Source organism: Meleagris gallopavo, chromosome 2, assembly GCF_905368555.1.
Source record: "Meleagris gallopavo chromosome 2, MGAL_WU_HG_1.1, whole genome shotgun sequence".
Lineage (NCBI taxonomy): Eukaryota > Metazoa > Chordata > Aves > Galliformes > Phasianidae > Meleagris > Meleagris gallopavo.
This window is the reverse complement of record NC_139405.1, coordinates 14,685,294-14,709,914: the sequence shown is the minus strand read 5'-3', so window position 1 is coordinate 14,709,914 and position 24,621 is coordinate 14,685,294. Positions and strand designations below refer to the sequence as shown.

The following is a 24,621-nucleotide window of genomic DNA, read 5'->3' as shown; positions in this document are numbered from 1 at the left end:
TTTTTCAATCTGGAAACTGATGGAGTTCCTCAAAAGATTAACATCCTGAATCCAATTCTGTCAAGATAAATGCTTTGTTCTTAGTATGCGGTAGCTCCACTGGCTTTATGGGAGCTATTTATATGGGTGAAGGTAGACACAGCACCATGGTATTTTTGAACTCTGTAATCACTACTTGGGTCACGACAGCTCAGCCTCTAGGGCTTTGGAACGCTGCCTGAATGTTTTCTGTTCCCAGCATAAGTGTTAGACAGGTGATGTAGCTTTAAAACATATGTTAAATATGTTTAAATATTTATTCAGCACTCATTCTATTAAAGGATGGCCTGTTTAACAGCGGTTGGTTTGACAGTGGGAATTACACAGCTGTAACAGAAGAAATTCACTGCACAGTGTCCTCGAGTTCCTGTACAATTTATTTATTATTCAGTAATTAACCATCAGAGATGTATTTTTTTTTCTCTCTTGTTCTCTTAAGCGGTGGGGAGAAACAGGCAGAGCTTACTTCACCTCATTCCTGACCTCCAGTTAGTTTGTGGAACAGTTCTTCATCCAGAGATTCGTTATGGTCTTTGGAGCGGGTTGACAAGAAGATGTAGCCCCCTATGTGCTCATGGATGATTTTGCAGTCTGCGCTCAGACATGTGAAAGCAATAGACACGTTCTGATCAAACTCAATTCCAACCTAGAGAAAATACATATAGAAAAAGAAGGAATGGAGATAAACTGCATCATTTTTCTGCTTCGGTGTCAGAGAAAGAGTGAGTGTGAAAGCACAGCTGGACCAGAAATACTGTAACAAAGCAGCACCTGTCTCTACTAACCAAGAGCTATAAAGATTTTTAGGTCAGCATTAAGTTGAAGGTCTCTGGCTTCTTGTTTGTTACTGTTCTGTTCTTCAGGGCCCTCTTGTGGTCAAAGGCCTTTCGGCAGGCAACAAAAGGTTTCAAATGATCTTTTTTCTAGTGGCATATTAAGAGAGAACACTGAGAAGAGCAGAAGTGGCACTCCTGACTCTTTGCACGTTTAACCAATTATGTTTAATACATCTGTTGTTATGTGCTGATTTTAAATCTGCTTTGGGGGCCAGGTTTTGATTTCCAACTACTGTCAGTTCTAAAATCCAGCCAAGTGGGGTTAGTTGCTAACTGCCTTTTGCCTGAGAGCCATTATTTGCTCTGGTGCGGAGTGTGCAGCAACAGGGGGAGAGCAACAGGTATTGAATTTGATCTCTCCTGGCTCTTGCAGATGGATATGGAAAATGGTATAAACAGGAACAATTTCAAGGCTGCCTGTATTTATATTATCTTACACTAGTTCCACACCAGTAATCTGCAGTTTCAAAGGTGGCTTCAAAGTTTGAAATCCAGTAGGCTGCTGGGCAACAGCTGGTTGCACAGAGCATCCAGGAGCAGAAACACCTTGCTATAAATTGCATAACAAAGCATCTGTATGGACATAGGGGAGTTTGCAACCTCAGTCTGGGATTTGAAAAACAAGCTGTGTTCTTGTATCCTCAGCCTGTAACAGAGACTGAACTACTGCAATTTAGAGGATGACACATGAATAAGAGGTATTCTTACAGACAAAGATAATGAGGAGAAATTTACCTTCAAGTCTCTGTATTTCATCCCACTAAAATCAAGAGCAACTTGAATAATCTTGGTAGATAGATTTTAAACTTGGAGACCTTATAGTTTTCTGAACTTTCACTACATACTCAATTAAGAAAAAACTCTATGTTATTTAAGAAATCCAAACTCACTGTGAGGTTTAAAAAGATTTCCATTGCCTGAAATGTAATGGCTGAATGCTGTGAGCTGTTCCTGTTTTACCTGGCGAATTTCCCAGTTCACATTCCACTGCTTCATGGTGGAGAACCTCCATGTTGTGATAGGGTCTCCTGTGGTTATATCTATTCTTATCAGCCTGTTGTAGGACACCCCAAGCACATCTTCTTTCTTGCTTCCTTTAAACCTGAAAAGAAAACCACAGCCAACTTTTGAGCAGATTTAGTCTGCAATGATTCTTGTCTAAAGATGCATTTAATGTGCCCTTCTGCAAAAGTGCAAAAAAAGGGTGGGAAAATTCACAACAGCCTGGGCTGGAGTAGAGCTTGGACTCTTCTTTAAGACAGCATTTGTAAGAAAGCAAAGATGTGGCCTGGTGAACCAGGTAGGAACAGGGCAGGTAGATGTGGCTGAAGTCTTTCCAATTTGTTGTTTGTTTAAAAAGTACTATTCTGCCAAAATGCATGAATTTGATTATATTTGTACTGGAAAAGTGTCAGTAATATTTTTCTTTGTTTCAATACTGCTGAAATATATTCTTGCACATATTCTCATTTAAATTATATAAGCATATCAAAAAAACTATTTTATGTATCACCATTAAGTTACCAAAACAACTCTGAGTTAGCAAAATATGCACATCTCCGAGTAGCAATAACATCACAAAATATTGAGACGTCTCATCTTTCTTCTAACTTGAGGTAAAAATGAAGTACAGTAGTATCAGAATTTCTTGTAAACAGAAATTTTTGAGCTGAACAAAACAAGGGAAAGACTATGCAGGTAAAAAAAATACTATTCACAAAAGCTGGAAAAAATCTAACCTGGCTGCTGTTTATATTTTCTATTATTTTGATCCTGCTTTTGAATTTTCTGTCCTTAGATTAAACTGATCCTGAGGGAGATAATGTGACCTGGACCACAAATAGCATCTTAATTGACTCTTCCACTGAGATACTGTCCATAAGCTTGCAGAAATAAAGCACAAGATGTTTTGCCTATCCTAATAAAATTTAAGGTTTTTGTTGTTGTTGTTACAGAATTAGTGTTGACAGATGGGACAAAACATCTCTATGTTAGTTAATTAAATACTGACAGGGAACATTTCTGGGCACTGAACTCAAGTGTCTGTTCTGTTCAACTGCTAGAGGAGCCCTGGGCACAGTTCTGGCTGCAAGCAGCAGCACTCTCCCATGTGGCTCCCAGGGATGGGTGAGGAGCTGGAACATCCAGGCTTAGCTTATGTTTACCAGCTCTGTGTTCACTACTAGCTCATGCTGTACTGGTGGTTCACACCCTACTACTGGGTTTGGGGAAGGAGGAGAGTTTAATAGTATGGATGTTTGCTCTTCTATGCCAGCTGGCCACTGTGCCAGAGTATGGTTACCAGCTTGCTCAGTTTATACTGCAGATGATTCTTAAGTAGCACTAGGAGAGGTAGTAAGAAATTAAGGAGTGTGCCTCCGAGTATGATTGTGTCAGTACTCTCCATTCTTTTGGTGTTTTGTCAAGAGAAGAGGATGCAGGTCAGATACTTTTGCAGAGCTATGCCATATTCAAGGGAAGCATTTGGGGAAATTGTTGTGAAGACAGCAGGATCTTTCTTGTGCTGACTGCTCTTCCAGACTAACCTAAAAGTGGGATTTTGTTTGCTATTTTCTTAAAGAAATGCCAAAGAAATTATGCTCAGCAAAAAGCATGCTTTTGTATTCCAACAAGTGAGAAGTGGAATGAAAAAAATATATGGCAAACCTGAGAACATCAACAAGATTTCCCTGTTTTTTGTTTTGTTTTTGTTTGTTTTAACATTTTAGAGATTTTATGTCAGGAAGGGTTTAATCTTACTGATGTTATTTCAGGTAAAACCCAACAGGTTTGTATAAAAGCAAGCATAGTGGAGACTCTCATTCCAGGAATGGAGTTACTCAGCGCTACTGCTGTAGAAAAATCAGTAGCATGGAAGTTACTACAATTAATAAAGGTCTGTGGGGAAAAAAAAAAATACTAAGAGAATGTTTCTGTAACAAGGAACCAATTAATTTCTTGAAAATCAGTGACTGTGAACAGCCTGACATTGCTGCAGCAGTGCGATTACCTTACAATGTAGTAGGATAAGCCAAACTCGGGGAGGGACTGCCATGCTTGAATAAAACGCAGCTTTGCCTCCACTAGGGGCATCTGGGATACATTCTGGTGAGCTTCCAGAATACGGGCTGCCAACTAGGAAACAGCAAGAGAGAAAGATTTCAGTTGAACAAAAATATACGTGTTTTCACTAAATCAAACAGCATTAGCTCTGATGCCAAGTTCAGCTATTTAGTGGTCACTGTTCATGCAGTCATACTGCAGAGAGAACCTGGGGATAGACTTAAGAGCTCTAAGGGCAGAACAGCATAGGAAGGTCTCAGTATTTGGGTTTGTGCTGCACTCAGACTACTTCCAGCACACCATAAAATGATCTTGTCCTTGTTTGCTGCCCACAGGCCCATTCTGTACTGGGAGCCTGCTGGCAAGCAGGGAGGAAGTCTCTGTTCAATTCCCTCTGCTGCCTGTTTCTTCTCTGCTGGGCAAAAGTATGAGATGGTATTATTAGGGCAAGGACTTCCCTTGAGAAGGTGATTCATGGTGTTACAGCACTGCCAAAACAGACTGCTACAGGGTAGCTTGCATTACTATTGAAATTCTGGCCCTTGGCTCCCTGCTGACCAAGGCAGTTGCAGAAGACGAACATCTGAATTGCATATTCATTTTTAATAGGTTCTCCAAATTCAGCTATCCTGGAGCAACAGTTTGTTCTCATTCAGAACCTGCAGTATCCCATGCCAGAATTTTTTTTAGCCAATTTTTTCATGATTCTTGCCTTGTATTTCTTCTCTGGCAACATGCGCCCTACTGCACTTGCTCTGGATTGACTCCATCAGCTGCAGGTGACCTGGAATACCTCTGGAAAACAGTCTTGCTGGAATGTTAAATGCACTGCTAAGGAGCAGTTCCACACACCTGGAAATGAACTCTCACCACTCTCCAGGTGGGCAGGGCATGCTCATAACTGAAGGCTGTGAGGGAGGGAAGGAATTCAGCAAATCCCTCAGGATTTTTTACTGATGTACCATTTGTTACTCATTTAGGCATCTTACAAGCTCAAGGTGCCGTGCACAGGCTAAATACAAATGTATTCACAGTAATAGAAGTCCCCTTCCTTATGTAGCTGCTCTAACTACTGTGCTGTTTATCTAGTCCTGAAAGCAGACTGTGAAGTGTGCAGTCACCCTTCTGATTAGGTGATGGGATTTTATGGACAATGCTGAGTAGCATGTGCACCATTACTCTGCTTGGAGACTGTATTCTGTGCTCAGGTGGGCTGAACTCTTGACTCAAAGGTGCAAATAATTAAATGGAGAAGAAGGAGGGGTACTTGGTTTACAATGCAGGCAGAATCTTCCCTTCCTTTCTCACTCAAGAGACTTTCAGGGACAGCACCATCAGAAGTATGATGGTAAGAAGTGATGAGTGACTTAGGAGGCAGTGCAGATGTAGGAGTACTTGGAAGAAGAGCTGAGAGAGCTGTCCCCATGTTCAATTTAAAAAAAAAAAAAAGAGGCTTCTCACTAAGTATCAAAAGGACAAATGAGTAATGCAAGATGATTCCTAGTGCATAGCCACATGGTTTCCAAATGCTGCTTTGAACCAGCCTCATCCTTAAGCAGTCATCTGCCTGGTGTCTGGAACAACCCATTTCCAGCTGTAAAGCCATGCTCAGTATACCTGCTTAGACTTGTATTTTTTTGTGTAGCGTAGTGAGACAAAGCATTCTGGTTTCATATCTATGCTTTCTGGATCTGATGCAGCCTGGGGAGACATAGTCCAGTTCTTCATCTTGAGAAATGAAAGGATCTTGTGAACCTCAGGATGATAAGAGCTGTCAGCCATTGTTTTGCCTTTTGAGGCTAAAACAGAAGCAGCCATCCACCGGGCATACTGATTCTCCTGCAACAAATACAAATGTTGGTATTTCTGGACAAACCATTTATGAAGATGGCTCACACATCTTTGTACAGTAAAGCAACTGTACTCAGTACATATGGATACGTAGTTACAACAGTACTGCTGTTCTTCCCTGACTGGGTGAGTTCTCTCTACGGAATCAACCTGCAGAACAGTTAGGTTTTAAAGTTTGAAAGCCCTTTATCTTGAAAATATAGTTATTTCTCAAAAAAAGAGATGTTTTCTTATACCAAAGAACATACTATGTGAAACAGTTTTTGCTATGTCCACAGCTACCACTGGTATGAGCTGCAATTGCAGCTATATGCTATCACTGCTATGGTTACTAGAAAAATTTTGGTATTTCATCCACGTGAATATATCTGAAAAATGGGCTGATGCATGAAGCCACTAGCTGGCAGAAAGAAATCCAGTATTTCTGAATATATTTGATTGGAAATTTTGTGACATGACTGTTTTTCACATAATGAAATTTTTTACACAATTTGCATTGATGCATTCCAATGCAAACCAAATACATTTAAATTGAAAGCAAATGTGAGATCCCAATCTTTATCTGTATGTAGGGAGTTGTAATTAAGAAAGAGAACAAAAACAAAAACTCGTTCTGAAAAAACCGAAATGAAATGTTGTAACTTCTTTGATATTTTTGATAGCACAGTCTTTTATTTTTCCCAGCAAGTCTACTTGGAAACAGATGATAAAGGCAGAATTAATGTCCTTTTCTCCCATCAGCCATTAGATTTTTGTTAGACCACCACATCAGTCTTAAATTTACTGAACATGTAGATAATGAACTCACCAGAGCATTCTTATTTCTCTATACAAATTCTAGAACTGGACTGTGGGTCTTACAGACTTCTGCTAATAAATCTGGAATATAAACTTTCCCTCGTCTTATTACTCACGTTATCACATCTTAAGTATACTTCATTCATGCCAGCAGCAACAGGAATTAGCAATTTGATTCCAAACTTCTTTGCTGCAACATTTACATCTGGTACAACTTCACATCCTGGATCACAGAAATTGAGAAAGAAATGGATTTATTTAATTACTACCTCACTAACTTTAAGTACTAATTAATACTGAAAAACTGCACTTAATGGTTGTTTTGCTTTAAAATTGAGGGCCAAGACTTTCAAAGATCAGGCCTAATGAAAGCTTTCTGTTCTAGTTCACTGCCTGGCCTGGCCACGGATATGAATGCTCTGAGCTCAAAGAGCATGTTATTCACTATGGAAGAGAACAGATGTGGTGCTTTCAAGCTTCAGCCTGGTCTTAAGAAATGCTCAACATTTAAAATGGAGTGGAGTTGATGAGACAGAGCGTTTTACCTTAAGAGACTTTTTTTCCTCTATTTTACCCTAAGCAACTTATTTTCAGAAGCAATTTAATAGTGAAAATGGGATACAGGTGACATCTGCAATAGAGCTGGTCATTCAAAGGATCTCTAGGACTCAGTACTTCATGTTGATGGTGCTACTACAGGCTTTCTGGACCCAGCAGGAGTCAAAGATGACTAGAGTTACCTTTGTGTCAAGGGACACCAGAGCTGTGGGCTACTTGGAGAGCAGTCACCCTGACTAGTTTAACCATGCATTTATCTGACCTACTGAGGATGCGCAGATTGGTATGCAGAGCCATCTGTTCACAGGTGTCAATCTTCTTCCTTTTTCAAAAGTTTCTTTTAGGAAGAATCCTGGGCATCACCCATTCCCTGCTGCTGAATATATGGTGTTCCTGCAGGAGTACACGTAGATGGAAACTACATAAAATGTTGGTGTGTGCTCTGTGTACATGCAGTGTTTCTCTTCCAGAAGCACCTAAACCTGGCTGCAGCTATGGAAATCCCCATGTGTGAAACAGACAAGGCTCAGAGAACTTCTTGGAGGTGCTGCTGCACAGAGGTGTACAGGTACAGCATTCTGGATCATCGCATCATCCATAGTCCTCTACTACCACGGGCAGAGGTGAGTACTGCCACTTAACAGAGAAGAGAACTATTTGGTAATAAAAGTATCACTCAGAGATCACATTCTCTCTCTGATTCATCTTAAAGTGAACTCAGGGGTACGTGCAATTTTACAAACCAGGTCCAGATAATCTTGTGCTAAACTACTGAATCCTTTCTGTTCAGCCTTCTGAAGATTCAGTCTACCTGCTCAGGAGTGTCAGTAACTGAAAAAGTAGTTTCAGGACTAAACACAACTGTGCATGCCTTGAGTCTTGCAGAGGTCTCTTGACGTTTTCAGTTCATTAATGCAATATAAAACAGGAAAGAAAGGAGAAGAAAATCCCTACCTTTTAGGTTTAGTTTCTCTATAGGTTCTCCCTGTCCAGATTCTTTGTTTTTAAAATAAGATATGGAAGTGTCTTTAAAGACAAACCAATATGGCTTGACAGTTTTGATTGACAGTCTCCTGGGCCTAGAAGAAAAAAAGCAATCACATTTGTTGATATTGAAAGGTACAAAGTGCTAGTTCACTCACAACTATTTCTGTACAGCTCAGACTGCCTAGAGGTTACCTACACGTGGCTTCAGTTGGGCAACTCACACTTGTGTCACAGAGGGGGAAAGCACATGCCTGGAACCAGCACAACACCCAGGTTATCCCAGCTGTGTACGCGTTTTTTATCCTAGACTCCAGCTGAATCTTATCTGTAATTTCTTTCCCTCCTTTTATTCCCCCAGCCCTATGTGATTTCTCTTATTTTTTTCTTCCTTTCCTAAGTGAAGCCATTCCCTTCCAACAAAGAATATATATGTGCGTATATATGTATAGTTTGTTCTTATACAAGAGAAACTTTCCAGCTTTTCCTTAGCTAGGAAATTTGCACCCATCAAACTAACTGGTGTGCATTGAATTGTAATGGAGTAGAGACCATCTTTTTGGCTTTATCTGAATAATATCTAACACAACAAAATTTTAATCCTTGTCTAAGTCTCAGAGGTTCTGTAGCACTCCAAGAAGTGGTAATAGTTGAAACCATCGTATTCAACTCTTCACACATGTATATACATGAATTAATCCTCGTTATAATTATTTTACTTCATTTTGGTACTTTGCTAAAGCAAACAAATTTCTTCCTAACAGTAGGCAGAAAAATATCAACTTTGGAACTGTGAATTAACTGATGGATACTAACAATTAAACTTAATTGTTGTTGTGCCAGTTCCAGGAGGAGATAAAAATCATAATCCTACTAAGAATATTCCAGCAAAACCATGGGGAAAAAAATCTTAGGTTCAATACAGTGCAAGAGAGAAAAACAGAAGTCTTAGCACTGTCTTTGTGGAATTCTGCTCTCTATTTACTACTCGCCTTTATATGTGAGATGATGTTGTAAATACTATACAGCTGCACAACAGTGATTTATCACCTACTCTTGTCCTTTCTAGAGCCTTTCTTGAAATCCTACTTCAGTCTTTTCTAGGAAATTCAGATATTTAGGTTTCAATTCCAAACATAATTTTCAAAACTGCCAACTACTTTGGCTTTCAGTTTTCCAATACAGGGTCAATTTTTTTTTTTTCCCCCCCCCAAAAATAAGACTGACATTTCCTTAGACTAACACAATTCTATCACAAGAAGTTAATGAGCACTTTTTTTCAAAGCTTGTTATAATTTTTCTTTTTGAAATAAAGCTATATTTCTCCATAATATCATCACCCACCTGAAAGCTGCATTTACTAGTGTGCTATGGTGTGTATTCTCAATAATTTTGAGTAAAAGTTTACTTCAACTTTATTATAAATTATACTATATTATAAATTATGTATTTATCATAGTTACATTTATGTGAATACATATATATATGACATGCAGAAGTTTGCATTTAGATTTATAACTAAGCACATAATTTTACTCCCAAAATGCTGTTGTTCCTTGAAAAAATGTTCTACAACTTACCAAATTTCTACAATGCGTTAGGTTTAGTAAGCGATTAACCATGTCTACAGGAAATGCTTAATGATGAAAAATAACCACTGAATGTTTTTAAAGCAAACTATTCAACTGCTGAGAAAAAATAAACAATGTATTGTTAGAGGCAAGTAGCTGATGGCCCTTAAAAGGCTTAAATTCCCTTTAATCCTAAGCCACCATTGTAATGTACATGTCAAATACAACTTCTTAATTGGAAATTAATAATATTGAGCAGTTAACAACAGTTAAGCATTTTCAAGTGCAATTTTCAGTTTGCTGATTACAAATATGATTTGTAAACAGAATGAATCTAACAGATATTCCTGTAACAGAAATCTTTATCTTTCTAAAACCTAAAGACTGCTTTGATGAAAGATACTGTAGACTTGAGGTCAGCGTAGTCATTTGTATAACCTTTAAATCAAGATATACTGGGATCTCAGAACTGTATACTTCCCTCAGTCTACTTATTCAGGTAAGGTATTACTGAGTTGGTTTACTATACTTTTACTTCAACTTGAAATTCGTTTTGATATTAGAAAAAACAGACTCCACATCTGGTGAGAAAGGGGTAATACGTTTGTTTTGTTTGAAAAAGAAAAAAATCTGCAAGGTTGCCTTCAGAAACCCTTCTTGGGGAAAGCCAAAAGTTCTTTTCCATGTTTCTCATTGGCAGAAATGAATCACAGTGAAGTGCGACTGAAAACAAAATTGTTAATTATTTAGAGACAATGATTGATGAATGCTAGAAAATTACTGAGAAATTTAAAGAGCCTAGACTTTTAACAAGCATAAATACAGATGCCATAGCACTCCGGAAGTTAGAAAGATTTGATGAGAATCTGGCTCAGAAGTAGTAAGAGAAAGATTTGAATAGGGCAGCATTAGGCTAGTTAGAGCTATCTGGTGTATTTACTCATTTATAACCTCAGGATCTACTGTAAGATTAGAATGCAATATTCAAGGGATCTCTTGTATGGTAAGCTTTTTGTTATTATTAGTTTTAATAACTCACCTAACTAGCCTGAGATAATCAGCAAGTTTCGGGATGTCTGTGATGTCCTCCTATCAGGAATAATCAGGAATAATTTTAGTACAATACACTTTGTTATTGTCTGTTAATTCTGTTAAGAAATAGGGAACTGGGAAGGCTCATCAGAGTCAATACATTTGATTTGGTGAAAGCAATTCTGGGATGCAAAAAGACATACCAAAATGTTACTTGATTTTCCACCTTCCAGCGTCACCTCCAGATTAGAAAGTGCAGCTTCTACTTCATCTACTTCTGATTCATTGGTGAAATCTTGTGTCTCTGATGATGATGACAACTTGCTTACGTGATACTAAAATTTAATCATCAAGAATCAGATTTGAATGGGCAAATTTATTTCAAACAGTGATTAGCAACATAGAATCACAGCATATGAAAATGCTCTTCTGGGTCTTCAGGGTCTTGGTCAACTGTGTAAACTACTGCAATGCAGAACCTCTTAAAGGGAACTGTAAGTCCTGTGTCTTTGTGCAAGCAATTGCAACTTTGTGCAATTGCTGACAAAAGTTTCCCATTTTAATTGTCAAGATTTATATTACTTCACTGTATAATCATCCCATTCTGCATTCTGTGAGGTTGACTCTGCTAACATTTACATTCATAGTACTGTGACCTGTAAGTGCCATCCACACCAGGTAGAAAATTGACAGGTAAGTTCTATGGTATTCCATAGTGGCAGGCTGTGAATTTTTTGCAACTTCATTTAAATTTAAAAGGAATTTATTACGAATGAATTGTTGTGCCTTATTACACACAACAGTAAGGGACCAGGCCACAATAAATCATGTTAAATTTATATGTACTCCATAGCATTTCTGTCTTCACATCGTGTTATAAGGTTTCTTTACTTTTGGCTGTTGTGAACATATTCATTTGCTTATTAGATTTTCATGAAGAAGAAATGAAAGGGTGGTAGCTGGTATGAGAAGCAACACTTCATAGTAATTCCCTTCAGAATAGACTGGTATCAAAGTAATATCTTGTGTATGGTTAGCTTTAGGTAGTGCTAGTGAATGGTTCCATGAAGCGTATGTGTCAATCTGAGTAATGGTGTGCTGCCACCAAATTTATTTGTTTTAGTTAGTTGATGCTCCTTACTGTTTCTCACTCAAATAGGAGGCCCCCAGACCGAGGAGACCTATTGGCCTGGGCTCTGTTGAAGCTCTGTCCTAGCTTGTGCCTGCTTTAAGAAAACAGGTTTTGCAGCTTGGATCAAGTACATGCCTGTAGTGCAGCAAAGATCAACATTTCTTCCTCTGTACAGTCAATTTCTTCCAAGAGGATGGCCCAACGGGCTTGCTCATATATTTGGTTTATTCGCACGGCATCATACTGTGGCAGAAAAAGAACAACACTGGTCATTGATGGCAATCAAAGTACAGATATAATCAGCTGCAGCTGATCTAACGTTGGACTGAAGCCATAAAAGTTGTTTCCTTCCTCTCCCCAACTTCTGCCTGCTGTATGTTCCCATCCTTCTCTTATACAAGCTTGCACGACTGTAATCGCACAGTGACTTGCTGATCCAACAGAAAATTAATGAGGACTTTGTGGCTGAAGTAGAAGGAAAGACTGAGACTTCCCTTTTTGTAGTAGTAGGTTTTGGACTGGCTTTCGCCAAATGTGGAACCACACTGAGAGTGAAAATAACACCACATGGCTGACAGGAATATGACACTCAATAGCTTGCCACTGCTAAAAGACAGAAATTCTTAGTCCTTACTTCCTCTCTTTTGCTTTTGTTTTTTTTGGTTTTTGCTCTCCTCTTTCACTGGCTTGACATTTGTCAGATCCTGCTGTGAACTGCTTTAATTCACTATCCATTTTTTCAACGTGGATTAGTTTAAATTTATTTGGTTAGTAAGCTGAAGTGAGTCATGGATACTCAAGCTCCAGAGCTGGTGGAAGGCAGCTGACGGGAGGGTGAACCTGGGAGCATGACCTCTCTCTTTCAATAGCTTCAGGCTACCTAATAGCTCATTGCTATCTTAGGTTATTTCATGGCTATGGCAAAGAATGGAAATGTCAGGGCTGCTGAAGCTGAGGCTTCTATTTGATTTTTACTGGGAATGGCATTTCACCTAAAACATATGACCTGAACTAAAAAAGGCCCTTCTATTTAGCTGAGGTGCCTGAAAGAAAACAGGTTTACAGAATTTATGGAAAATAATGATATGAATGCCAAACCCATTTCACATTTAACTCTTGATTTACACTGGTCAATAATCATAGTTTAATTTCTCTAAATGTACTACCCAGGCCCTTAAAAACCTTGGCTTAATGAAAGCACAGTGTCTGACTGACTTTTAGTGGAAATAAACACAATAAGAGGCAAAAAACCATATAAGTGATTTTTGAAGACTAAGTCTTGCTTTCAAATGGGACTCAAATACTCTACTGAACTTTCCGGGAGTTTTTAATCATCCAGATACAGTGAAACTAATTTAAGTGCCTTCGAGCTTCAGAAGGCTCGAGTCCAGAAAAGCTGAATATTCATTGAAGGACAGTGGAACATTAATGTCACTTTCTCTCCTATTTTCAAAAATAGGGCTTATACTTCTAGATCATTTAGGCTTAGTTTTTCACTTAGTTTTTCTTGTTAGAAGTGAAATGGAAAGTAAACTGTCCTTTACGGATACTGTTTCTGGTGTTCTTCAGATCTCATCTTTACAGTTAAGATCTTATCACAATGGTAATTCTGTGTCTAGAGGGGAAAAGTGCAGCCATAGCTGAGGGGCAGAATTAGAATTTGATCTCTGAAAGGCCTGTGACAAATCCTAGCTAAAATTCAGTATCTTTGTGCTACAGCTTCTTGACATGAAAGCAGTCAAATAGTGAGCAACAATAAAAACAAAGTTCTTACTTTTGGATTCAAATCAAAGAAAGTGTAATATTTAAAGCGTAGAAGAAGCTGATCATCCTCCAGAATGCCTTGTTCCATAAGTGATCGAGATGAATCTAGCCAGCTGTGGAAGAAAACAACTCTCAAATTCATTTGTACGGGAAAACTGTCACACCTGCAAAGCTGCCGTTATGAAACAGAAATGGTAATGAACAGCTCTAAGTCTTGCAAATCAGGGAAAAATTCACATTTCAAGTCATAACTTGAGTAAGTGGAATATTCATATAAATTTCCAACTTTCATTGCATGAACACAGTACCTAAAATCTTCCTCTTTTTTTTTTTTTTTTTCTCAACTACTACTCAAAACATCAGGACTAGATGCCAGAAACTGGTCAGTAAGTAGTCATAGACTTAGCTATGCCAGTAAGATTGTTGTGAATTGACCTCCAGAAATGAGAATTTAATTCAAGCCATGTTATCTTTAGAACTCTTGCTTTTAATTTCAGTATTTGCTGCAGCTACTTTTATCCTTTCGTAAAATCCAGTGACAATATTAAAGTTACTGTTAAATGCCCCACAGATCTCAAACAGGACAATCTAAGGCTAGAGAGACAATCTTCCCACACTCTTGCATACCTAAACCCCATAGCATGCTGTATTCTTCTGTGCTGTCCAATAAGCAATGCTTGCTTTTGCAAAATTCAAGAACTCACATAGTCTTCACTCATCAGAACTTACTGAATTTATCCACATGTGTATCTCCACTGTTCCTTTAAAGTCTTCAGAGTTTGCTAACCAGTCTTTTGCTATACTCAGTGCTACTCACTTTACTGGATTTACCTTCATCTAACAGAATTTAGTCTGAAGCCTGCACAATTGTATCATTCATCACTTTAAAACAAGATCATCTGATCTTGAATAAGGAAAGAACGTCAAAAATAGTCTAAGTATTTTCAAAACAAAACTTTGATCAAAGCACATTTATAAGTATAAATACAGCCATTTATCAAGGTTTTATTTTCAAGGTTTAGTTTGCCTTTAGTAAGCTGGATTAATGCCATTAATGCCACCTCTGTTCAGCCAGCTTATGAAGAAGTCAGAGAGCTGTCTTACCCTGCATTGAGTTTGGCTTTGTCAGCTAAAGTCCGAGGCTGATACATCTCTGCTAGTGTTTCTGGAGAACAGTTGGGATGACTGAAGGCAAGGATGCTGCAGTTCTGCTCAGTCAAGGGACTATCACTGAACCAGGTGATTGTAGAAGAAGCTGGTGTCCCACTGATGGGATCGTAAGTGGGCGTCATGGTTTTACTGTATAAACCTGGACTCGCTGCAAGTTAAAGCAGTAAAGTATTATTCCAAGGAAAACTGCCTTCAGACTTGGGTAGTCTACCATTTTCCATTGCAAAAGACTAGCTAACCTCTGTCTTTTAAGACGCTACTATCTGTGCTGTTTGCAGAGCCCTTGTCTTTTTACAGGCCAAGTGCCTTAAGAGATAGAAGTACTTTTTCTTCTTCTGTGAGGTATATCTCATTTGTGTTAGATACAGGAAACATTCTCATTTTTTTGTATCTCTTTTTCCTTGCAGATTGCCACAACTGTCCATTTTTTTAAAGTCTGGTCTCACATTTTTAAAGAGCAGCAGCACAGCCTGTGTGCAGGACCACAGCTGATCACCTGTTTTGTGGTACTGCCTTTCAAACAACAATGGAAAGTAAAATATTTACACAATAGAAGAATATAACTATACTGGGGATTTCTTGAAGCTACTAATTTAAACTCAGCTATGTCTCGGTGACCAGAACCCTACACTGAACTGCTCTCCTTGGGTTTAATTGCATAACAGAATTCCTTCCTCTTTTTTCTTTCAGTCAGAAGAAGAAAATTTTCCTAGCTTCTCATTACCTGATAATCCAGAACTTGTTGGAGAGTTGCACAAGTTTAAAATGTCCTCTGTAACCACTTCTTTGCTATTCTTATCTTTTTTCTTCTTTTTTCGGAGTGTATCTTCTGACTGTTTCAACAAAGAGAGTTCTTCTGACCGTCTGATATCTACAATGGCAATTTGGGAAATGAAGGAACATGAAACATAGGAAACTTAGAAGACTACGTCCAAAAAAAGCCCCATGATTAGTAACAACGTTCGGGGAAGCTCTATACTTCTCTCTGAACCTTAATTTTGGCGGTTTGAAATGTGTACCCATATAAAATCTAGTAATTCAGCGACAAGGCCAGAGAATGGGCAGCAAGGGTGAGTTTTGCTAGCATTTAGTTCTGCTTTCTTAGCAAGTGTCACTATGGTTTAGAATATGAGGGGAAAAACTCCGTTCCTAAAGACTCTGCATAACCTCAATTAAATGTATGATTTACGAATAAGCAAGAACAGAAATGGAAACGCTGTACTTGAAATTTGCTCCTGTTTTTTTTTGTTGTTGTTGTTTGTTTTTTGTTTTTTTTTCTTAAAAATGTCTTATTTTACCTACAAGACTGTCTTGATATTCTATTCCCTACTGATTCATAAGCAAAGACATATTAAGCTCCGTTCATGTACAAGAAGAGTGAGACGATTTAATCTGAAAGAAAAACGCGAATAGAAATATTTAATTAAGCCAAATGTCAGTTGAGCAATTATGGCATTTTTATCAGAGTTACTAGATATAATAAATGCACAGTCCGCTTCCAGAAGACGGAATTGAAAGCTATACTGTAGTCAGTGTATCATAGAATATCTTAGGTTGGAGGGGACCTTCGAGATCATCTAGTTCCAAACCCCTGCCAGAGTTGCCAGCTGCTAGATCAGGCTGCTCAGGGCTCCATGCAACCCAGCCCTAAGTACCTCTTGGGTTGGCATATCCACAACCTCTCTTGGCAATCTGCTGTTCCAGTACTTCACTATCCTCTAAGTAAAAAATTTCTTTCTAACATCTAACCTAAATCTCCCCTCTTTTAGTTTAAAGCCATCCCCCACTGTCCTATCACTATCAGATCATGTGAAAACTCAGATCCCCTCCTTATAAGCTCCTTCAAGTACTGGAAGGCTACAAAGAGGTCTCCCTGGAGCCTTCCCGAGGTGCTCCAGCCCTTTAATAATCTTTGTTGCTTCCTCTGGACTCACTCCAACATCTCTGCATCCTTCTTGTATTCAGGGTCCCAGACCTGGATGCAGTACTCCAGGTGGGGCCTCACAAGGGGAGAGCAGAGGGGGACAATCCTCTCCCTCTCCCTGCTGCCACCCCTCTGTTGATGCAGCCCACGATACTGTTGGCCTTCCAGGCTGCAAGCCCATGCTGCTGACTTATGTCCAGCTTTTTGTCCATCAGGACCCCCGAGTTCTTCTCCCACTCTACACTTGTATTTGGGACTGCCTCGACCCAAGTTCAACACCATGCACTTGGCCTAGTTAAACCTCATTAGGTTTTCATGTGCCCACTTTCTGAGCACACCATCAAGAGGACTTCAACTATCCAGTACTCTTGCAGCTCATTTCTGACACTGTTTTCAGCAGAGTTATCACAATGGGAACCACTGACATGCATTGGATACTAAAAACAGAACACCTGTCTTTTCATCCTACCTCAACTCAATGAAGGAACTTCTTGAGCTAGCAGGGAGTAAGGATTTTACCTGAAAACAAAGCCGCTCAATAAAATGCTCCAGTTTAGCTGCCAGAGGAGATTTAGCTTTACTTACTGAGAATTTTGCAGATGTCACTGACAGCTTTGAATACCACAGAAGAAAAACTGACTTTCAGTCTCACCGTCTTCATGTTTGGCAAGCGAAGCCGCAGCATTTTGTGCTGAGTAGTAAAGAGCAGCTTAGCATCTGCCTGTACCCCACATTTATCAAGAGTCCAGTGGGTTTTCAGTAGCCAGCACTTTTTTTGCTCCCACCAAAGGGCATAGTCTGACCAATCTTGTGACACCTCTAGAAAAAAAAGCAAAAACAATATGGTTCTTAATAAGTCCAGTAACTAACATACTAACAAATCAGCTTTGGAAACAGTACTCTGCATATGGGAGAATTTACATTAAAATTATAGTTCCAGTCCCTCTGTCTTGTTTCACTAATATGGACTTGCATGTGTTTTGATTAAATAAAAATGTTGGGGTCCTTTCTACTTTGAAAGCAGACCAAGAAAAGCTCTGAATCAAGAACAGATAGAAGACTTTGTGAGTTCCATGGAGGATTTTGGAGGGTGGACAAATGGCTTTAGTCTGATCAGTTTTGAGCCCTTAGCTATCCTGACATAAAAGATGACAAAACCTTGACCAAATGAGATTGAAAAGCACACACATAAGGAAAGAGACAAAACATTGCTGCTCTTAATTCCACAGGGAATTCTGTGATTAAATGGATTAAAGGAAAGATTCACATGTTATTTTAATAACACCATACAAATGAAACGGTCTTTACTCACTGATTTGTTCCACTAATTTCAGCATCACTCCTCCAATATGAAGGTCCCCTGTGACTCGCAGTGTAAATTCATTTTGCTCTCCTTCACATTGATGATCAACTGTCACCAAGAGCTCCCAGGTGTTAGATCCGTAAGCACTTGAGGAAATCATTTTCCAAAGATCTGTGTAAGCTCTGCAAAAACCAAAATAAAAAGGGTATTTTTTCCTTATTTTTTCCTCTACTCTTTGAAACTAATGCATATCTTTACAGTCTCAAAACATATCCATATTGCCAAGATTTCAGAGCAGCCTTAATAGGAAATTCAGATGTGTTATCTTGTTACCCCTGAACTCTGTTCTTCTGATTACTCTTGCAAGACAGAGTGGCATTTTTTTAAATTCTGGATGTACATTTTTTCCCTAACTCAAGTGTCCCCCATAGGTTAGAAAGAGCCCAGTTTCATTCCGGTTTCCCCAGTGCCATTCAGGATACTGCAAAGCCTGTAGCTGTAGTGGAATCTGTTCTGGCAATCTATCCAGCGAACAGAGGAATTTTGTTGACTTTTACACACTCACAGCTGTAATTTTCACTGCAAATAAAAGTTTACATTTAGAGCAAAAGGCAGAAGAGTTCTACCAGAGTATTAGGGTAGGTGTGTGTGGGAGTGTACAAACAACTTTAATGGCTCTTTGCCAGCAACATCAAGGCACGCAGCAGCAGTTCCAGCTGACTGTCTGCTTCTGCAGGGATGAAAGCACTTATCCTGTCTCAGCATGGTGAATCACCTGAGATTCCACCAGGCTCCTGCCAGGACAGGTACGTAGTAATCATGCCAAGCCTGACTAGAAGAGATGCTCACAGTAGAAGCAAAGCAGGTTATCATTAATAGAGTTTTGCTAATTAGTGAAGAAGGAGCTTGTAGGCACACAGTGCCTCATGCTGCATGAAGCATTTGGGATATTTACCCAGTGAAAGAAGACAGCAGATTATCACTCAGTGTCCCATTAAACTGAACCCTAAGAAACAAACCTTTACAGTGGAAGTTTAGAATAAAGTGGATGACTTCCATTTATCACAGGCATTCAGCAGTGTCTGAGAATTCAAGTCACAAACAAAGATTTTGGCCTATGGTGCTGTACACAGACTGCTTGAACATATAAATTAACAAGTACTTGTTTACAAAGAAGGCTAGAAGGGGCACAGTAATGCTAACAGACTTCTGTAGATCCATAAAAAAAAAACAAAAACAAAACCAAAACATTTAGTAGTTAAATCATTTAGCCTAAGTTAGATCAAAACGTAAAATCAAGGCCTATCCCCACAGGTGAGGAGTGGCAGAACGAATGAATACAGGACAAAAGCAGCCTTACTTAGGTTATATGAATGTAAAATGAAGCTAAGGGTTAAGCATTTCATCCTAGAAACAGGGTTTTCTAGTTTTTATTCCACCTATGCACCAAATTCATAATAATAAAGCTTTAGGTTACTGATTAGATAATAAAGGAGGGTTTATATGCCAAAAGATACTATTTGAAGGCAGAGCAGAGTTCAATGTTCAGAGTTTCCTTTCCAGAGGCACAAAGAGGCTCAACAGCCAAACTGTTACTGCTTAATCTTCCCCAGACTTTCAAATGTGCTTCCTAACTTCTTTTTTTCCTAACAGCTTAAAAATTTCAATAGGAAGACTTCTGATTTTTTGTTAAATTACATTATATGTAGTATTTGTACTATGGAGTACATATAAAATCATCTAACAATTTCAGTCAAGTTCTTTGAAAATCTGTTCTCAGAATACCACTGTTTCTGGTGTCTTGGTTTCTTGAACTCCTTTGGGTTGAGGCCATACTTTGTGACAATCCTACTGATATAAAATTGGGTATCTATGGGATAATACAAATATGTTGGCAATGACAAATCTACTACTAAAAAAGAATGATTGGAAATGTAAATGCAATGAAAATGTATGTGTTAAGATTTGATTTATGCCAAAAGAAAATGAATGATAACATAAAGGAAACGACCTGTCCGGCTCAGAGCCATCATTGATACAGTGGTTTTCCCCTAAAAGGAATTTCACTGGAACAGTGCTCGGAGTCTGCCCTGAATGGCTAAAATCATGACTTAGAACAGAGAGCTCTAACTCAGAACACCAAAAGGCCAATTTACACTGAGGAACAAATGCTGTTATGCTCCTGCATGTATCAGCCTACACCTTTTCACCAAATAGTTACTAAACTAAAAACTAACAAGGGCTGGTACTTAACCAAGAAATCTGTTTTGTCTTGGTAGATAAAGGTATCATGCTGTACACTGGTAACACTATAGCTGTACTGCTTCTGGGATAGAGCTGGGATTTTGAATTTGTGCTGCTGTGCACTAGCTTAGGTATGCTTTAGAACAGGGCACTGTACTTCTCGTGGAGGCAGTGTTCAAGAGCTCCTGAACCCCAGCGCACCAGGATTCAGCAGAAGGGGAATACAGCGTGCAGGAGATCAGTTGTTACCATTACACTTTATTCACAGCAATAGGATAGTCAGAATGCCACCAATCACATTCCTGAGCATCCGTAACAGCATTAAAATACATAAAAATCGACAGCTGACTAAGCATGAGGAACATGTGATTTCGGTACAAGAGTGCAGGTATGAAATCTGGCAGAGCCATAACTTCTGCCTACACTTCAGTCTATCGCGAGGCAGTATTATTACTGAATAAGTCTCATCCGTCCAGCAAAACCATATAGGTAACTTCTTTTTAATGTTAGCTTGCTAATCCAATTCTGTGTACAAACGCTTGTGCTGATGTGGATGAAAATGAGCAGCCCGAGGGCTGGGAGAGCCTCACTCGCACTGCGGCTTGCAGGGCCTGGAAAACCATGGCCTGAGAGCAGCTAATTCTGGCACCCCGTCATTCCCTGAAGCTGCTCTCCTCCCCACTTCCTCCTCGAGAGGTTTTAGTTTGATGATAAGAAAACACAACCACCAGTAAATCCATCACAGAACAAAGCTCGGTCTCAAAAAAGCGGCAAACCACGCAACGTGGACAACTGACTGTTGTGCATGAAAAACAAAAGAAACGGCCCAAACTGCCAGGAGGGGCCGCGCACGTCCGGTGTCTTAAATTTCAGGTGGGCTCTGGATGTGCCGGTGGGGCAGCGTCAAGGCAGAGCCTGTTGGCCAACACAAACCTCCAGTGCAGTCGTTACACCCGTAGATTTTAGCCCCAAGCTTCGAACTTCGTGTGGAAATACAGAATGACGTGGCCTTGTCGGCGCAGGAACGCATTCACCTTCAGGTTAAGCGTGCCGCCGATAGCCCCGCACGCTCGCGGGCCGGGCAGCCGTCCTCAAAGGCGATGGTGAGGAGCGCATTCCGCATGGAGCCCAGGCCTTTGAGGAAGTGCCCGGCTGCTGACACCCCAACGAGGAGATTTCCCGAACGGGCCTCGGGTGGGCTAGGCTCACACCGCAGCGATTAAAACAGCTCCAAATAATAACTCAAACAGCTCAAATAATAACAACGAACTCGGCCGACCCACGCTCGCCGCCGCTCCGCGCCCCTCGCCCCGGCACGGATTGCCCCGCCGCCCCTAGCCCGCGCCGCTCCCCGCTCTCGCTCGCTCGCTCGCTCACTCACTCGGGCTCGGCCCGGCCGTCCCTCGCCTCCCCGCCCGGCTCCTGCTCCCTTCGCCCGCACCTGGCGTCTCAGCGCCGGGAGGAGGAGCGGCGCCCTGCCCGGCCCTACCCGCGCCGCGGCGGGGCCCCGGGGGCTGCACCGCTCAGGGAGCGGCCCCGCTCCCGCCCCCTCTCTCCGCGACAGCCAGCCGGCGGCACCCCGGGGCCGGGCAGCGCGTCCCTGCCCCTGCCTGCCCTGCCTGCCGCCCCCGTCCCGGCGCCTGGCGGGCAGCGACAAGCCAGAGCGCGGCTCTCGCGCTGCCCCGGCGGGGGGCCGCTCCGCTCCGCGCGGGGCTGTGCCGTGCTCGGGTCTCCTCGCGCCGTGAGTGCCGAGGGGCTGTCTCTTGTTTGCAGGTGTCCAGAGAACGCCGGGCAAGCAACCGACGTGCCCACGTTAACTCTTTGCTCTTCAAAATACGGAGCACCGACAAGTCCGAGTGACAGCCGGGGACATAACCTGGCTCTGCTTACTGTACTGTCGGTGTCCGGGAGAAGTTGGCTGTTGCGGTCGAGGTGGCTGGGCCGTGAGGAAGGCTGCCATGGGGAAGTTGAGAGCCGCCCTCGTGAGCGCGGAGCTGGAAGCCATATCAGGAATGCTCCCTATCTCACCATTAGGAAGTGAGCTGCTGTGAAGAAACCATAAATATGATGTAGAAGTTAATATTTAACGTCAGAGTAACTTTTAAAAAGCTATGACTCCATATCCAGTTACTGTTTGCGAACGTAGCAGATAAAAGCTGCTTTGAAGTGACTGCAGATAAAGGCTTTCCTTTTGTCCTGCAAGGCTTCCAGTGTGAGCCCGGTGCTGGGTGTGGAGCTCGGAGGTGGGACAGCCCAACGCCCCCAGGCCCAAACCGGGGCCTATGTGCGTGGGGAAGTACAGAGTTACTGCTTTCAGGACGCTATTGTTGAGGAGTTGACACCAATGGTTACTAGAGAGTTCGGTTCTGAGGGTAAAATGCCAAAGAATAGAAAGATGTATTTGCAGTGTAGGGGTGCATTATAATGAGCAAAGTGAGTTTGATTGACTGGAAGTGGATAAGTGCTTCTCTAAAAGGCAAATTCCCACAGAAAACCTTTCTCCCCTCAAACTTCTGGCCTGCTTAGTATGTGTACTGACTAGGTACAACAGATAAGGGAAGAAAATTAAATAGAGGACAACAGAGAAAATCAAGGAAAATGTTCTTTCTTGTTGAAATGTTAACCTGGAAAATGAGTCCCCAGAGGCTGGAGAGGTAGAAGGACTGCATCTCTGAAACACTATTGGGAGCAAACAGCTACTCTCATTAGTAAAAGCAGATGTGAAGTAACTGAACCACAGATAAAATCATACGACCTTTGGTCCCTTTATTGCTGCCATAGATTCAGCCACTGAACTGCTCTGGCAACACTGATCTTTTCAGATTGTGAGCACACCAGAAACGTGTAAGCATCAAACATCCTTTAACTCAAAAACTTGAAAACAAATGCCTTTCTAGACTCAATCAATTGGAAGCACTGATGGACCTTTAATTGCCCTGACCAGCCTCACCTGAGCCCTCCTGGCTCCTGCTTATGAACCCAGTAGCAGCTGTTGAGCTCAGATTTAGGTCTTCAGTCCCTGTGTGTGACACTGGTGGTGGTGCCTTAGGTGGTTGTGGCTCTGAAGGGGCCACTTTGCTTTCTTCTTCCTTGCACTTCTGTTGCTTCTTGGCAGTTGCTTAACTCAGCAGTTGGCTGGCTGTTAGATCTTCACAGTGCAGTTGGGTAAGTTATCTAGTTGTTTTTTGAATATAGATATGTATACAGTTGGGCAAATAACTTTTCACAGAAAATGCCTTTGAGAGATTTGAAACTCAGGGCTAAGTTATTTTCAGTAGTTAGACTGAACTATCCTGGTTCCCTTGGCTGCTCTCCATAAGACTTGTGCTTCCGACCCTTTGTAGCTTCATTGCCCTTCTGTGGACTTGCTCTGGGGCCTCAGCTTCTTGTAGTGAGGGGCTCAGCACTGAATGCAGCGTTCAAGGTGTGGTGTCACCAATGGTGTCTACAAAGAGATAAGATGCAGAGATATAAAGAAACTTGTAAGGTGCTGGGTTGTGACTGCTTAGCTTGAAAGAAACATGTATTGTTTAAAAAAAAAAAAAAACCAAACACAAAATTTTGCTCTTTGGAGTAAAACTGCAAGCCCTTGATTAAAGAAAGCAAAAAAAAAAAAAAAAGCTCAGCTGATAATAAATGTAACTAATGAGATATAAACAATGGTGACTGCTAAACCCAGGGTATTAATGAACACTGAATTTAATATCCAGGCCAGTGTGAGTCTTGATGTCTTCTAAGTTCAAGTGCTATTTATTTTGTTTGTTTTTTCAGTTCTTTGTGAGTAACTGAGCTGAGTGAAGAAAATGTGGGGGCTGGTATCAGCCACGTTCTGCTGTGCAAGGTGCTATGAGGCATGTTCTTCCTGGACTGCTGTAGGATTGCTGGAGATAATTCTGTAACCCATCCAACAGATCAGTTTAAAAAGAAAATGCATTTACTGTACACTGGAGAACGTGGATGAAGAAGAGATCTGGAAAAAGCCAGAAGACAACTAAGTCTGGGTAAGTTCTATTTGAGTCTAATATGAACTTTTACAAGATGTAGGTATCAGGAAAAAAGTGTTTTTTTTTTTTTTTTTTTTTTTTCAGTCAGCATTGAACAATACTTGCACTACAAAAGGCAGTGATGTTTTACTTCTGAAAAGTTGCAGAGTTCAAGTATGTTTTGGGGGCAGGGTACTCATTTTCAGCTATCTCACAGGAGGCTGAGCAAATCAGTTTTGGAGAAGTGTGATTTGTCCTTTCAGAATAGTGAATGGGGAAAATGGGTAATTGAGCAACAGCTGTTCTCTGCTGTAGTTCTTGTAGAAAATCACAGGAAGCCTCAGTTTGCATCCTCTACCTTCTTTATGA

General features: G+C 40.7%; 2 protein-coding genes across 11 annotated transcripts in view; one reads left to right on the top strand and one right to left on the bottom strand.

Annotated features, from left to right (window-relative positions):
- BMP2 (bone morphogenetic protein 2) overlaps positions 1–24,621 on the top strand; it is a 236,864-nt gene that overhangs the window by 17,593 nt on the left and 194,650 nt on the right. For 7 of the 9 annotated variants that reach the window (XM_085219026.1, XM_085219023.1, XM_085219020.1 and 4 more), the window contains exons 2-3: positions 7,616–7,768; positions 24,041–24,270. The gene's annotated coding sequence lies outside the window, so the exon portion shown is untranslated. Of the gene's footprint in view, positions 1–7,615; positions 7,769–22,165; positions 22,307–24,040; positions 24,271–24,621 lie in introns of those variants that run through there. The other 2 variants (XM_085219021.1, XM_085219024.1) reach the window with 2 other exon arrangements.
- Positions 399–22,271, bottom strand: FERMT1 (FERM domain containing kindlin 1). Of its 2 annotated transcripts, none has more exons than XM_085219012.1 (15): positions 22,160–22,271; positions 18,035–18,207; positions 17,308–17,541; positions 15,523–15,669; positions 14,733–14,946; positions 13,639–13,741; positions 12,000–12,107; positions 10,936–11,067; positions 10,740–10,789; positions 8,100–8,224; positions 6,704–6,810; positions 5,556–5,777; positions 3,886–4,010; positions 1,836–1,977; positions 399–685 (listed from the first exon to the last, which is right to left on the bottom strand). In XM_085219012.1, the coding sequence occupies exons 2-15, from the start codon at positions 18,183–18,185 to the stop codon at positions 512–514; spliced, it is 2,034 nt and encodes a 677-aa protein (XP_085075138.1). In that variant the 5' UTR covers positions 18,186–18,207; positions 22,160–22,271; the 3' UTR covers positions 399–511. The 2 variants fall into 2 exon arrangements, with proteins under 2 accessions (XP_085075138.1, XP_085075137.1); XM_085219011.1 differs by lacking the exon at positions 22,160–22,271 and adding an exon at positions 21,651–21,806.

Coding starts and splice junctions, on each gene's coding strand:
- FERMT1 (XM_085219012.1), bottom strand. CDS start 18,185: ATGATTTCCTCAAGTGCTTACGGATCTAACACCTGGGAGCTCTTGGTG. Junction 13,742..14,732: donor AAAGCCAAACTCAATGCAGG/GTAAGACAGCTC, acceptor TTTCTTCCACAG/CTGGCTAGATTCATCTCGAT. Junction 686..1,835: donor TGAACTGGGAAATTCGCCAG/GTAAAACAGGAA, acceptor TATTTTCTCTAG/GTTGGAATTGAGTTTGATCA.